Below are 16,497 nucleotides of genomic sequence, written 5' to 3'. Positions count from 1 at the left end.
GACTTTCAAAAAGATAACTAAATAAATAGTAATTATTTTGAAATACACTTATTTGAACAACACCTTAAACACATTTGGAATGAAAAATAACAACGTGGTCGTATTTCATTATGTTTTTCAGTGAAAAGTTCTTGCCTGAGAGAAGAGGGTGGCCATGACTAGCAAAGAGGTGAGCGCCGTCATGATACGGACTTCGAAGATGTCTAGCCTGAAGAAGAGCGTGGAGTAGGCAATGATGAGGAGGATGAGAGAAGGAGTGTAGATGTTAAGTAGGGCGTAACCGAGGCGTCGGGCAAAAGGTACTTCCGCCACGATGTTGCTGTATGCACCGAGTTCGATGCCATACAGCCTTGGCATACCAACCTGAAATAAAAATAATAACAATAGTCTCATGTAATACCATGATTAAATCTATTTACACATTTGTATTGGAGCGATCGACCACAGAATCAACAAGAAAACAAACGCCGATTTATGAAAATAGAATCGTAAACATCTATACCAGTTTCAATTTTTTGAAAAGGACTAATAAAGTAGAGGAGGTGTAGAACATAAAGAGGAGTTGTTGCGACATGTAACAGGACACAACAGATTGCCTCATGAAACCACAAAATCACGTCATCAGATCACGTCTGCAATTAATAACTCTAATTGTTAATAATTTTATTCTAAAAGGTTCTCAAACCAAGAGAACATATTTAGGCTACATAGTTACATTTATCTAGTTGTACGGGGTTGGGGCCGCCTCTTTGCCTCCACATATCAAACTTTGTTCCACAAAGGTTATCCCTGTCTTCCGCTTACTATTCGGGTCAGAAGCATTGCAGCAAGACACAGTACCTCCACAGTAGGACCCGACAGCCGAAGCTGGTTTAGCCCTACCTCTTCATGGCATGGCGACCCTTCACCCCTCGTCTACCTCAGAATTTGCAGATCAGACAAGATCCCTTTGGGTCACATCAATTCATAATTCATTCACAACCGCTATCCACTCACACCTTCTCTTGATCTCCATCTCTGTTCGAGAGACATTTTCTTTGTACCCAAGACCTCCTTTACCCCATCCATCCATTCCATTCTTGGTGTGTTTATATGGAAAGAATAAGTGAAGAAAGACTAACAAAGAGACTACCGCCTTCACATCTTCATCCCACTATGTGCTACCTTCCCTTCTGCTCCCTCCCATTCTCCTCGTCCTACATATCATATTTGCGTTCTTTACCAATTCCCCCAATAAACATACTCATTTTTCTTGTACTCTTATTTTCCCTGTATCTCTCACCACGTCCTACATATCTCTCAGCTTCTCATGATATTCTTTTTCTTTACCCTTCTCATTGAATTTACTTGCTCTCAGCAAACTCTCTACTTCCCACCTTTTTCCTCTTTCCCCACTTTCCCTACATTCTCAATTACCCTTAAAAATCTGCCAGTCTTCCACTCTCTCCGCTGAAAACATGAACATCCAGGACTCTTCTAATCCTCTCTTTGAGTATCATTGCACAGTCCATTAACGCCCTCTCAACCACCCTTTCCTCCCCTACCCTCTCCCATGTGTACTTATGCTTGGCTCTCTTCTTAGACACTGTGTTTCCTACCATCAACTCCGTTTCTAAAAACATCTCCCACATCATTTCCACACTATAATACTTACCTGACACCACCACACACCTTACTACTCCATGGTCATTTATTGGCTCATCCCCTACTCTAGCACTGAGACCACCCAATACCACTACAACCGTATTCCTTCTAAAGTTCTCTATACACTAATCTAAAACAATAAAAAATCCCTTTCCTCCTCATTTTCTTCATTACCAGTATGGTATACCCGAAACGTTAGATAAAAAAGAAAACAATCTCTCCCCTGAGTTCTTCCCTTCTACCTCTACCTTATACCTGCCAATACATGTGCGTGTGTGTGTGTGTGTGTGTGTGTGTGTGTGTGTGTGTGTGTGTGTGTGTGTGTGTGTGTGTGTGTGTGTGTGTGTGTGTGTGTGTGTGTGTGTGCATTTACCTAATGTACCTTACGGGAAAGAATATCATGCTCGTGGTGTCCCATCTCTGTATCTCGCAGTATCTAAATTGTCCTTAAATTCGTGTATGGTTTTTGCACACAATATCGTTTCGTCCAGTTTGTTCCATACATCCACCTCTCTGTGGGGAAAGCTGTTCTTTTTCATGTCTCTTCTATAACTGTCCTTTTTTTTAATTTCTTTCCATGTCCTCTTCTATTTCTCGTATCCTATTTTAGTAAGTCTTTTCTATCAAGGACTTCCGTACCTCTCATGATTCTATAGAAAGTCAACAAGTCTCCTCTTTCTCTTCTTTGTTCCAGGGTCGGTAACTAGTTTTGACAGTCTCCCTTCGTTTGACAGTTCTGAAAGTGTAGAGGTCACCTTCGTAGTTGCTCTTTGGATTCTTTCAATTTTCTTTATATTCTTTTTGGTACTGGGTGACCAGTGTCCCAGTCTTGGTCTTATCAGTAACTAGTATTTTCTTCGCTATTTTTTCGTCCATGTAAGTAAATACCACTTTTATTGACCCCCAACAAGTTGTAGGTTTCTCCGACAATTTTGTTTATCTGTTTATGATTACTCCCAGGTCTTTTTCAAATCCCACTTTCTTTACATCCTTTTCACCGATTTTATTTTGTCTTGATATCCTGTGTGTTTACATGATATTCTACCTTAATTTCTAATTCACTGGATTATATATGGGCTGTGAAACCATGATTATATTAGTTTCTACCCACAACTTCATGGTAGTAATAAGAAATGAACATTACGCTGGGATTGTTGTGGAGTCTCATAGACTATTGAAAATCACCGCTATAAATTTGCTCACACTTTCTACAGATCGTGAAGAATCACCGCTCTTGTGGATTTACAAATTATTTATGTGGATAGTCCCAAATGGTTGTTGGAAAATCAACCAAGATGTATGTGTTTGTGTAGTCATAGCATATGCAACTTTGAATCAACGATGTGGTGCATTTCTTATGGGTAGTCGTGGGAAGTAATTGAACATAATTGCTACAGTGGAACTGTTGTGTTTACTCAGCAAAACAGTGATAATAATTACAGTGAAATGGGTTGTCGCAAAGAATCGTCAAATTATTAATGCACATATGGTACTGCGTTATCTAATTGTAAGTATTTACCGAAAAAAAAACTTTGGAGTACGTGTTGAAGAAAGCAGTAAATAATTCGGGAAAACACTACAACATTGTATTCATTATGGGTAGGTACAATAGCATGAACGTATATTAGATGTAAAAGGTAGTACTTTTTTTTCTATCAATTGGAGTCTCGAACCTGGTATTCAATGAGGAGTTCGCTGCCGGTGTAGGACACTTGGGACTGGTTAGCAAAGACGAGGTAAGATGCGGTTGTCGACAGCATCTCCAAGTTCATTGCGCAGTGCTATGGTGGGGGGTACAAAAAATTAAACCTTAATATATACGAGTATCATGTTCAATTTACCTTCATCTCTTATCCTACACCAAAAGAAATTCCACAAGATATAGAAATATAATTATGTCAGAGTGGTCAAATGTTTCACGACATCAACTATTGTGCAGAAATAACAAACATTCCCAAACAATAATAATAATGGTAAAAAAAATCCAGTAAGATTTTGTGTTTTGTTGCTATACTTAAGATTAGATATCCAAATAAAATCTTACATTTTGATTTGTGATTAGTTATGGCCAAGGATCAGTTTCAGCTCAGCTCGAATTCAAACGTAACTTAATTTGAACTCATTCTCATAGTCATTTACATATGAACGTTTACACTGATGTCACGCAGACTGCCAAAGCTTCCTGCAGCTATCATTTTGAGTCTTTTTAACGACATCCCTACACACCAGGGTCATGCAATATTCTTTTGTGATTGAAGTGAAGACTAATCTCTATAAAAAAAGAAAAAAAAAGTGATTACATTTAATTACCACTAGCCCTAGACAGGAAATTGTTCACAGTCCGCCCCCACCCCCCTGGAGGGTTCCGCTCCTCGCTGTCACCTATACAGCAACCTGCAAGAGTGACCTGCCCCTACTACAGAAGCAAATAGCTCTAGAAACCATCGCCAAAGGGACCTCTTCCCTCCCGGCTGTCCATACACAGACGGGTCGCTGCAACCGGACGGAAACACGGGCTGTGCCATCTGCTCGCCTAGTATGGTTCCACCCCATGGAGGCTGGGTTGAACGCCGACTACCAGGTTTTCTTAGCTCAACATTCTACGAGCTCCACGGACTACTGGATGCTGTCAATCTACTGTTACGTGTTGGTAGTGATGGCCTGATTATCTGTGACTCTCAATCTGCTCTCCGTGCCTTGTCTTCCCAAAAAATCAGAATCCCACAACCTAGTAACTCACATTCTATTTCAGCTAGCCACAGCCCTTGAGCACTCCCTTGTTATACACTTCCTGTGGATCCCTTCTCACGTAGGAATAACTAGCAACGACACGGTAGACCTACTCGCCAAGACAGCCTGCGGCCAGCCCTCACTTGCAGCTGCTGACGCTTCACCTAGTTCCCTCTCATTCTACAGACGCAAGGTACGTGCTGCAGCTCATTTGCCTATCGTTCACCGGAGGAATATCGAGCGACCTTTGAGTGTGACCATTCAGCACTATGATCACTTTGCCAATCGCCCCCACAAGTATCGCCGCCAAGGACTCTTAGTTAGAAGATATAATGTGGTATCTGCTCGACTTAGATTAGGCTACAGACCAGTTTGGCAGGTGAGCGAGACAAGAGACATGCCTCAATTCTCTTCCTGTAAACTGTGTGACTTGCCAAATGCAAACAACCTTCAGCATTATTGCCATGAATGCCCTGCAGTAACAGGTTTAATTCCCCCATAGAGGGTCTGTCATTGATGCATGTAAATACTGTACTTACTTGCCGATGACCATTTAGAAACACTGCTCTTATGTCACCCACACTTTGGTGGGGGCTAACTATCGATGTAACGACGTAATAATTTTGATGTATGATCTTGTCCACGACTGTTTCAATATGTCATTGTCCCTTATATTATAACTGTAATATTGCTCATACTTCTGTTTTGTATATACTGTTGACTGTGATATCATCAACACCGCTGTTTTATACATGCTGTTATTTACCCTGATTGTATCACCATGTCCACCACTGTGTCCCAACCTCTGGAAGTTTGTACTTGTCTACAAATTGCCGCCTCAGTCGAACAGCATGTCCTGTGAGTCACGATTCTCATTAAATAGTTGATTTCCTATGTACTAGGCTTGTCGCTCTTTAAGCGTAATAAAACTATTAAAAAAAATACCACTAGCCTTCCTTTCTGCTACTCTTCTTGTCTCTACCAACTCTGACTCCACTTCTTCAGTTGGATATTGTCCACAAGAATTGCAGTACTGGTTATTTCAGACACACAACTCTATTAATGTTATGTTTTATCGAATATCCGGGATGAGAGACGAATGTTGTGGTGTAGGAGATCGAACAAAGCGAAACGGAACTGTTCGGCCAGTCTAGGGAACGACAACAACAAGATATGTAAAAAAACATGTAGAAGTTATTTTGATTCTGCAAATCGACTTCCTAATTTCCATGTCTTATTGGTCATTTTATTTGTCATGTTTCCGATTTAAACTTAGTTTTCATTTGGTATGCCTCCACCCTTGCAATTAGGTACTAACCGAAACACTTCGTGTGTGTGTGTGTGTGTGTGTGTGTGTGTGTGTGTGTGTGTGTGTGTGTGTGTGTGTGTGTGTGTGTGTGTGTGTGTGTGTGTGTGTGTGTGCGTGTTTGTGTTTGTGTGTGTGTGTGTGTGTGTGTGCGTGTGTGTGTGTGTGTGTGTGTGTGTGTGTGTGTGTGTGTGTGTGTGTGTGTGTGTGTGTGTGTGTGTGTGTGTGTGTGTGTGTGTGTGTGTGTGTGTGTGTGTGTGTTTACACAGTTGTATTTACTAGCTCTGTCTTACGGGAAGGGGAGCTACCCCCTTGGTGTCCCGTCTCTGTATCTAACAGTGTCTAAATTGTTCTTAAATTCGTGTGTGTGTGTGTGTGTGTGTCACAATGGTCTTGGATCACGTGTTGGACTCGTGATCGACAGCTATTTCCCTTGCGGAAGAGAGCTCAGAGCTCATACATGACTGACCTATGGGTAATGCTGTGACCTTATACACACACACACAACTCCTCGCCCACGAGAGTTGGAATAACGACTCGCAGCGCAGCTATGCTAAAGTTAATTCAGTCCTGGGCGGGATTCAAAACCGGACCGGTGTAGCAGCGGTTGCGAACGCTACCACTGCACCGTCGAGTCGTGTGTGTGAATCACCATGGTCTTGGATCACGTGTTCGACTCGTGATCGACAGCTATTACCCTCCTGGAAGAGAGCTCAGAGCTCATACATGACCGATCTATGGGTAATGCTGTGACCTTACACGCACACACACACACACACACACACACACACACACACACACACACACACACACACACACACACACACACACACACACACACACACACACACACACACACACGCAACTCCCCTCCCACGAGAGTTGAAGTAACGACTCACAGCGCAGCGATATTGAAATTATTTCAGCCCTGGGCAGGAGTCGAACCCTGACCGATGTAGCAGCGGTTGCTAACACTACCACTGCGCCGTCGAGTCGTGTGTGTGTGTGTGTGTATGTGTGTATTTACCTAGTTGTATTATACGGGAAGGGAGCTATGCTCGTGGACCCGTCTTTGTATCTTTCAGCATCAAGTTTTTTCTTAAAATCTTGAATAGCGTTTGCACACACTGTTTCTTTATCTAATTTGTTCCAGGTATCTATCACTCTGTGTGGGAAGCTATTTTTTTTTTTTTTTTTCAGATCTCTTCTGTAATGATCTTTTTTGAGTTTCTTCTCGTGTCCTCTTGTTTTTCCATTGTCCCATTTCAATAAATCGTTCTTATCTAAGATTTCCATTCCTTTCATAATTCTATAGATAGTTAGTATGTCTCCTCTTTCCCTTCTTTGTTCCAGAGTTGGTAATTCTAATGTTTGTGTGTGTGTGTGTGTGTGTGTGTGTGTGTGTGTGTGTGTGTGTGTGTGTGTGTGTGTGTGTGTGTGTGTGTGTGTGTGTGTGTGTGTGTGTGTAGTCACGATCGTTTTGACTCACCCTACATTTTTCACAACGTCAATATGATTATATTTTTTGTCGAGTACGTGATATATTTTTCCACGTAGTATTTATATTCTAGCTTACAATTAGGTCATTTTCTTGAACAAGTAAACAATTCGTCAGACAACGAATCTGATTTTTGCATCATGAAACACCCTGGGTAGGTCAAACATTTTGCTTGTGTGTAATTACTTCGTAGTGTAGTAGTCAAGCTTGGGTCAAGATGCCCTGCCCTCATATTTACTCCTTTTGTCCACCATAATTACGTGTACATTCCAAGCCCACACTATCTCATATTTGTGCATGCTTGCAGGAGTGCGTGTGCAAGCTTATTCACGTTTATTTATTCTCAGAGACTCATTATATCTCTAACCCTCACTCATTGTCTGTCATATCATTCCCTTTGGTAAATTTCTTTCTGCTCTTCTTTTTAGTGTCCTATTCCTGAGCCTACATTCTTGATCTTGTTGTAATCTTTGGTCATATGATATATCTAATCTTGTCTACTAATTCTCTTTCTCTGATATATATATATATATATATATATATATATATATATATATATATATATATATATACATATATATATATATATATATATATATATATATATATATAATCATATAATTATGTCATCTTTTCCCCTTTTTCCTTTAGTATTGTTAGTCCCAGGGTCTTTCGTTACATGATTAATCATCTCGCTCAGGTAGGAAAGAAGTTTCTGGAAGCATCTGTCCTCTGAAGACACTTTTCAATGCAGTGCAAGTTGACTTTTCTTGTTATCGTAAAGGGCAAACAATTCGGATCTATCGAAATATACGTACAGATATTTCACTCACAGTATTTACATTTCACTTTATGATAAAGAATTGAGAGTAAGGCTATGTACTGTACCTTTTATGATGCTGGTTCCAGATACCAGAGCAAGTCGAGTTTTCTTGTTATCGTAAGGGCAAACAATTTGGACCTATCGAAATATACGTACAGATATTTCACTCACAGTGTTTACATTCCACCTTGTGATAAATAATTGCGAGTAAGGCTATATACTGTACCTTTGATGATGCTGGTTCCAGATACCAGAGCAAGTAGAGTTTTCTTGTTATCATAAAGGGCAAACAATTTGGATCTATCGAAATATACATGTAGGTATTTCACTCACACTATTTACATTTCACTTTGTGATAAAGAATTGTTAGTGCGGCAATGAGCTGGATTTTTTATGTTGCTGGGACCAGATACCTGAACATCGAAGGGATATAAGACGAGGTCGAAGTCGCAAGTGATGACGGCGCTATAGACTCTCGACATGACAATGGGGTTGAAGGCGCCTTCGTACAGTTCAGCTGCCGAAGAAATGTTTGTCACTGTAAGTTGATTTCTATTAGGGATTACAAAAATCTGAATGAAAAATCACGAAGACAACCAAAAATGCCACCCAGGAACCATTGCCCAATATTTTTTTTTTCTTGTCAAAATTTACTTGGACATCCCTACAGTTGGATAAAAACAGTCTAATACAATTAGGTAAACACACACACACACACACACACACACACACACACACACACACACACACACACACACACACACACACACACACACACACATAAATATATATATATATAGATATATATGTATATAGACATGTATATATATATACTGTATATATATATGTATATATATATATATACATATATGTATATATATATATATATATATATATATATATATATATATATATACATGAAGAATCGTCACCCCAGACTTCGACTGGGTGACAATTCCTCATGTGAGCTATCCTAGAGTGACAATTCTTCATGTGGGCCATCATCCTGGGTTTACGAATCTTCGGTTGTACAAGTTGATGACAGTAAGCTTAACCCTCAATCAACCTAACCTAACCTATTCTAACCTTTATTCCACGGTTGATATTCGATGTACTAGGGTGACAATTCTTCAGGTGGGATTTCATGGGGTGACGATTCTTCAGGTGGGAGTTCTGGGGTGACAATTCTTCATGTTACATATATATATATATATATATATATATATATATATATATATATATATATATATATATATATATATATATATATATATATATATATGTATATATATATATATATATATGTTTATATATATATATATAGATAGATAGATATAGATATATACATATATACATATATATTGTAATCTACGAATACTGCAGGAATTAGTGAATTATTGTAATTCTTGTACTGTATCGCCCCCAGCGACTTTATCTGGACAGTATCGCGCCGTTATCAAGAAATATTTTGGATCCGAGAACTTACGAAAAAGGTTTGTATGCACTGATTTTGGTTCGTTTGACCGACCTGCATGATCCAATATGGTCGGATCAAACCAAGTCTGTCCGTCGGCCTCAAGAGCAGATCGTACCGTGGGTGGGGTCCCTAAGGTGCAGAGATGTTGGGGGCGTCACGTCAGGTGTGGATGGTCAGAAGTGGTTACAGTTTGAAAAGGAGGTTCATCTCTTTAAGAAAACTGTAGAGGAAAGAGAGGAATACGGGTGTTGAGCCTCCTAAAAGGAGATGCATTGGAGTCTTTGCCTGAGGAAGTTGAGAAAGTAGGAGGTTGTTGCGGGGGGTTGGGAAGGAAGGGTATAGCGAAATGTGTGATATGTTAAGGGGAGCACCACAACGGGAAGGTTGTGAGTGTCATTGGGCATAATAAATCTATGGGTGAGATAAGAATGTCCTGTCAATAATGTCTCAAAACGTCGTTAATGTCGGTGGGCACAAAAGAACATTAGAATGGAGGAGACTGCAAGAGACCATAAGGCCTACACTAGGCAGTTCTTTGCCCCGTATCACCTGTCATCCTTATTCATAACGTTATCTAATATTCTCTTAAAACAATAACTTGTTTCAGCGCTCACTACATGGTTACTGAGTCTATTCCATTCGCTAGTTATTCTGCTGGTAAACCAGTTCTTGCCTATTTCCTTCTTAAACCTGAAGGGTGATTGGGGTATATAAAGTCTGATAGTTTCCACGTGGTTTGTTGGGCGTCCCAGCATTTTTGCCATAAGTTATGTACTGTGGATCCAAGGGTTTGGTAGAAGTCTTTTGCAGGAAGTGGGGTTGAAAACGACGTAAGGGTTTCGATGCCACATCCCGAGCTGTCTTGTCGGTTTGTACGACGTCGGAATCTCAAGATGAGATGGTGCCCATCAAAATAATTTGAAACATGAGATTCGGATGAGTCACGAGTGGATTTGGTGGATCAGTGAGCTGCGGGAATGGATGAGTGGAGAGAACTGTTAGGGAGTTGCGTGAGTCAGATGATTATGTAGGGTAAAAAGGGACATTGAGAACAAGGCGCGAGATGTCGTTTGGCGGTAACGATTGAGGCGAGGGTCAGAAATGCGTGTTGTTGGGAGGGACTGGTGAAGCAGCGTATATGTCTACGGGAGAAAGTGTCATATAAACCACACCGTGGTCAGAGAGGATATACGAGTATTATGGAGGTACTGATGGTAGGGAGAACGAGAAAATATTTGTTAAAGAATTCTTGTTGGATGATGTCTGATGGCATTTTGTTTTTTTGTCGACATAATATGCAGGGCAAAGAGGGACGTAAGGGGGGTGTAATCAGGGGGCCTATGTACTAGCAGTGCCTGGATGGACGCTGCCAGCTATCGTGGATTCAAGTATGGTATCCTCATACCAAATGGGCAGCCGGCACAGTTCGGACGCCTGACGAATTCTTAAAGGGCCGAAGGGCCGAAGAGAATACAAGTTGAGGCAGTCGGGAAGCTCTTGTTTCGAAAGAGATATCTTAGTGAAGCTAGAGAAAGAGATGGCAAAAGATAGACGTGATTGGAGAACGGTTGTAGATGGATATGAATTGACGTCTTATATATACTGTATATATATATATATATATATATATATATATATATATATATATATATATATATATATATTTATATGTATATATATATCTATATATATATATATTTGTATATATATATATATATATTTGTATATATATATACATACATATATATATATATATATATATATATATATATATATATATATATATATATACACTAACAAGGTCCGCCGCTGGGATTCGAACCCTTGCAAAAAACGACTGCTATTTACAAAGCAAAGACGATATCGTAAGCAGTCGCTTATGCAAAGGCTCGAATCCCAGCGGTGGAACTTGTTAATCCATTTGTCGCAATGACACACAAAATTTATATTATATATATATACTATATATATATATATATATAATATATATACATATAACTATATATACATACATACATACATATATATATATATATATATATATATATATATATATATATATATATAAGACATCCCTGTACTAAGGGAGTGATGTTGATGATCGACGTTAAATATAATTTGAATTATCCTTTGGCTTTTGAAAATGAATCATATGAAAGTGGGTTTCTAATATTTTTTTTTAATTCATGAAAATAATACACAACGCTTTTCTTTACAGACATACCTTCTTCTGCCAGGTCAGGATTTCTTTTCTTTGACAAAGCATATCTCAGAACTGTCATATAAGTTTCAACATCTTTGATGGATCTCTTCCTGCCAATAGAGTTTTTGAACGTGACATTAGGCGACCAGATTCGCTGCTCCTCCATTTCTGAGAGTTGGTTTAAGTAGGAAGCCTCCTTCAGGTTTCGGAAGTCTATGCGGTTATCGTACCAAGTGAAGGTGAGGTTGAAAGTGGAGTCCATCAGCATCGAAGTCGTATCGATGTCGATGCGTTCCAGGACCAAATCCATCTCAACTCGCAGAGGACCCGAATTCCCCGCCTCACGTTCGGTCGTAGCATCCGTCGGGCGTGGCGGCAAGTCTGTGGCATAGTCTTCAGGAAACTGCACTATAAAACATTTCTTCTCGTCGCTCTTGTCTCTACAGTCGTACTTGAGATCGCAGCGTTGAAGTATATTGATGCAGGTTCCGTCGGTGCAAGTGAAGGAGCCTTCAGGGCACGACGTGAGGAGGAGTTCTCTTCTCCCTCCCTGCTGTCCACACATAGTGTTCTCAATTGCCCATGTTTTCCTTCCCATTGGGTAGTTGTAGGCATCAGGAAACCTGACCAGTCTCGCTACCACTGTCTTTGCTTTCGCCAGCAGCCACGTCCACGTGTCGTTGACGAGCTTTGTAGGGATGGAAAAGACAATTAATTTTCCCTCAAATGGAGTTTGCATTCATATACAAGAAAGGATATGACAAATTAATTATCAAAAGAATTAAAAAAAAAAATCCCCTCTAGTTTCAAAAGCAATCTTGCATGTCAAATTGAAAAGGTTGATTGAATACCTGTGTCGAGTTTATTTTAGAGTAACGAGTGAACAAACTTTGGGAATTTGTTTGTTCAGTATTAATTAGATTTATCTAACCAAAAGTATTTTTAAATTACCTTGATTTCGTAGTCAGAATAGCCCTCAAAATAAAAGTTTCCAAATTCCATTTGGAAACTGGAGAAATATTGGTTTTCTTCGTTCCATTCACACGACCCAAGCATTTCCCAAGAAGGTGTGAGATCAAAGGTGCACAAGCTGCAGAGGTCACGCTTGCATCCGAAGTCGTGGTAACCGACGTCATCAATGAGAATACAGTTTTCAAAACTAATTCCATTCGGTTCATGTTTTGCCCAGGGAAGATTGTCTTCAGTTTGACCTGTGGTATGTACAATCCATTTCCCTTCCTTTGAGTCATCAGATGCTGAACCCCAGAATTTGGATCCAAAACAAACGTCTTCGTAGTCTTTAATATAACCCAGGTGGTCTTCGATGCTCTTTTGGGTCATTGGTAAAGGTAGGTATCCACCTAGTCCCTCACAAAGATATGTTGATTCAGCGAATGTCAGGGGAGTGAACTGAAAGAAGGATTTTTCTTTGAGCGAATTATGGCAAAGGCTTGCAAGTTCAATCTGGGTCTCTTCGGCATTTGTCAGATTCAGTTCGATATCTTTCCACGACAAAACGTCTCCCTGTAAATTCACGTTACAGTCTTTTATGGAGTTCATCTCTTTCAAGGTAAGTATTCTACTCCATATATTGACTTGAGTCAGTTTCCCGCTCAAGCCATTGCTTGTTTTGGTGACAATACTTTGGCCTACTAGCACTTTATTGCAAGCTATTTCTCCTTCAATCACGTTCATGTATGTGTCCACAATCTTCCCGTCTAGGAAGACGGTAAAATTATTGTTGGAATGGTCATAAACTAGACACCAGAGGTACCAGTAGGAGCTCAGGAGTCTCTGCGGCAAACGAGTGAACTTGTAGATCCCATTAAGAGAGTTGATAAGCAACTGAATTCCGAATTCTGCAAGGGAAAGAAAATCCTTAATACGAATACACAAATGCACCATACTTAAGGAAGGTACGAATGTTTCTTTTATTCTTAGTAAATTATATTCAACATATCAAATTTTCTTTATAGAAATATCGTTAGAACTACAAACTAGTATACAGAATAATGCTGAAAATATCTACAATTTCACAATTATATAGTGAAACTTAAACTTTCATGACAATTCCTAAGCTAAGCACCTTTCATAAATCATTCCATGGTTATGGATCATATGTATCGTCTTTCCATCTAAAAAGGTGGAATAAAACGATAACTATTTCTGTCTATATATAAGGAATCGATAAACAATTTTAACGGTAACTACTTAGCGGAAAGAAATATTTGTAGTGGGCCATAACGGAGTTTTGGAAATACCACTGTATATAGATCTTATAAAGACTGCCTACATTACTGGCACAAATGCGTCAGAGAAACAAATATTCATATTTGTCCGAATTTTTTGCAATGTTATCACCTTTCATTGAACAAAATAATGCAAGGTTACTTTCAGAATGTGTGTGTGTGTGTGTGTGTGTGTGTGTGTGTTTACCTGATTGTATTTACCTTATTGCAATACACTGAGCAGAAGCTACGTTCGTACAGTACCGTATTTTTTTCTCTAACTATGATGCCTAGTTTTAAATTTCCTTGTGGATTTAGCTTAGGCTATGCAATTGTCTAAGTTATTAAAGGAAAGAAAAAGTAACAGCACAATAGAAAAAAAATATACGAAGCTCTCACTTGCAGTAAATCACCAGTCCAAGACAAATGTTTATCTACCTAGATGCATTTGGCTCTTCGTCTGTTGGTGGAGCCTGAGCACAGCGTTGTTGTTCCTGAAGAATAAAGGAAGGAACCGGAGGCACGTTGTCATGGAGGTGAAGGGAGGCAGCACCTTCTCCACAAAACCATAAGCAACTTCTCCTGTATTACCCTCAGGTTGAAAAGTCAGCACGGACACCAGCTCCTGTTGAGAAGTTCCTGGAGGTATGCGGCGAAATGCAAAGGAACGTAAGAACATAAGAATGGAGAAGACCGCAAGAGACCATAAAGTCTACACTTGGCCCTTGCTACCTGGTATCTCTCTCCCTAAAGTTATCTCATCTTTTCTTGAAACAACCAATTATTTCAGCGCTCACTACATGTTTATCAAGTCTGTTCCATTTGTTAACCACTGTTGGTAAACCAGTTCTTGCCTATTTCCTTTTCAAGCATTTCCATGTATACTTATAATGAATTTACTAATACAGTTTCCATACTAATAATATGCATTCTTTGTTCATTGAAATAAAAAACAAGGCCAATATACCGGAAAATGTAATGAATCGGATAACAGAATGTGAATGGAATAGAATCAAATTCGTCGGTGTAAACGGAACCATATAAGGCATCCTTAGTAACGACAAACAAAAATATTGAAATTCAGATTTATTACTTCTGCAATGACTCGCACTTGAAAACCAGTTATAAAACATAAATTTGCGTTACTGCAGTAGGTACATGCACAGTGATAGACGGAATGTAGATATGTGGTAATTCAGTAAAGTGTATAGTGGACAAGTAATTACTCTCAGGAAAATGTAACGAATGTTGATTTTTCGACTTTGTACTCAAGATATCGTGGGATAAAGATTAAGAATTATGAGGATGCTATGGCAAACAAAATTTATGTAGTGTTTCGCATCTTGAAATAAAAAATGGTGGATATGACAAACGTCCAAATTAGAAACATCGGAAACACGAATATCTGACTGTCAACTATTACAGCAGACTGCACCAAATACAGCATAGCAAGCCGATATACGTAGTTGTGAAAGATGAGAAGAGAAAGAATTCTAATGTGTAAAGGAATAGATGGATGAATAAGTTAATGAATAAATGAATGAATAAACAAATGAATATGTAGATTTTTGAAGGAATAAATAAATGAATAAATTAATAGATAAATAAATAAATGAATAAATAAACAAACAAATTAATAAACAAACTAACAAACAAATAAATAGATAAAAAATAAGTAGACGAATAATTGAATGAATAAATATTGTATGTAGGAAATAAACAAATTAATAAATACACAAACAAACAAATAAGTAAATAAATAGATAAACAAGTGAATAATTAAGCAAGCACATAAATGAACAAACAAATTAGTAAACAAATAAGTGAATATACAAATGAATGAATGCATAGATAAACAAAATATGAAGAAGCAAAAAGACTGGTAGTAGAGTAAACCTGTTTGCTATCGATTCATTGAGTGACCCTGTAGCAGAATATCAAGAAGTAGTGATGCTGGAAGGACATAAATTATACAACAACAACAAAAGTCAATTTCCTTGCATTTGAGTTTAAATCTATATATGATGCAATGATTGAAATTATATTCACACACGCGCGCGCGCGCGCACGCACACACACACACACACACACACACACACACACACACACACACACACACACACACACACACACACACACACACACACACACACACACACACACACATCACACGGCTCGGTGGCGGATTGGTAAAGCACTGGCCTCACAAGCCAGAGAACCGGAGTTCGATTCCCCGGCCGGGCGGAGATAAGTTGGGTTTGTCTCCTTTCACGTGTGACCCCTGTTCACCTAGCAGTGAGTAGGTACGGGACGTTAGTCAAGGAGTTGTGACCTTGCTGTCCCGGTGTGTGGTGTGTGAGTGGTCTCAGACCTACCCAGAGATCGGCAAATAATGAGCTCTGAGCTCACTGCCGTAGGGTGGTGTCTGGCTGTCTCGACAGAGGCAGCAGCAGATCCGAGGTGAATACACACACACACACACATATATACTGTATATATATATATATATATATATATGTATATAAATATGTATATATATATGTATATATATATATATATATATATATATATATATATATATACATATA

At 39.0% G+C, this 16,497-nt stretch overlaps 1 protein-coding gene across 1 annotated transcript in view; it reads right to left on the bottom strand.

Moving 5' to 3' along the window:
* Positions 1-14,588, bottom strand: part of LOC143037151 (uncharacterized) — a 15,972-nt gene extending 1,384 nt beyond the window's left edge. The window contains exons 1-8 of the mRNA XM_076205268.1: positions 14,348-14,588; positions 12,633-13,540; positions 11,703-12,369; positions 10,825-10,974; positions 8,351-8,539; positions 4,914-5,020; positions 3,318-3,425; positions 136-363 (exon numbers count right to left, since the gene is read on the bottom strand). Of these exons, the coding sequence (XP_076061383.1) occupies positions 136-363; positions 3,318-3,425; positions 4,914-5,020; positions 8,351-8,539; positions 10,825-10,974; positions 11,703-12,369; positions 12,633-13,540; positions 14,348-14,588 (2,598 nt within the window). The remainder of the gene's footprint in view (positions 1-135; positions 364-3,317; positions 3,426-4,913; positions 5,021-8,350; positions 8,540-10,824; positions 10,975-11,702; positions 12,370-12,632; positions 13,541-14,347) is intronic.
* Between the last annotated feature and the right edge of the window lie 1,909 nt (positions 14,589-16,497).

Source organism: Oratosquilla oratoria, chromosome 21 (assembly GCF_046742065.1).
Source record: "Oratosquilla oratoria isolate Oo_2021 chromosome 21, ASM4674206v1, whole genome shotgun sequence".
Classification (NCBI taxonomy): domain Eukaryota; kingdom Metazoa; phylum Arthropoda; class Malacostraca; order Stomatopoda; family Squillidae; genus Oratosquilla; species Oratosquilla oratoria.
Note: the sequence above shows the minus strand (reverse complement) of the source record. Positions and strands in the feature narration are given on the sequence as shown.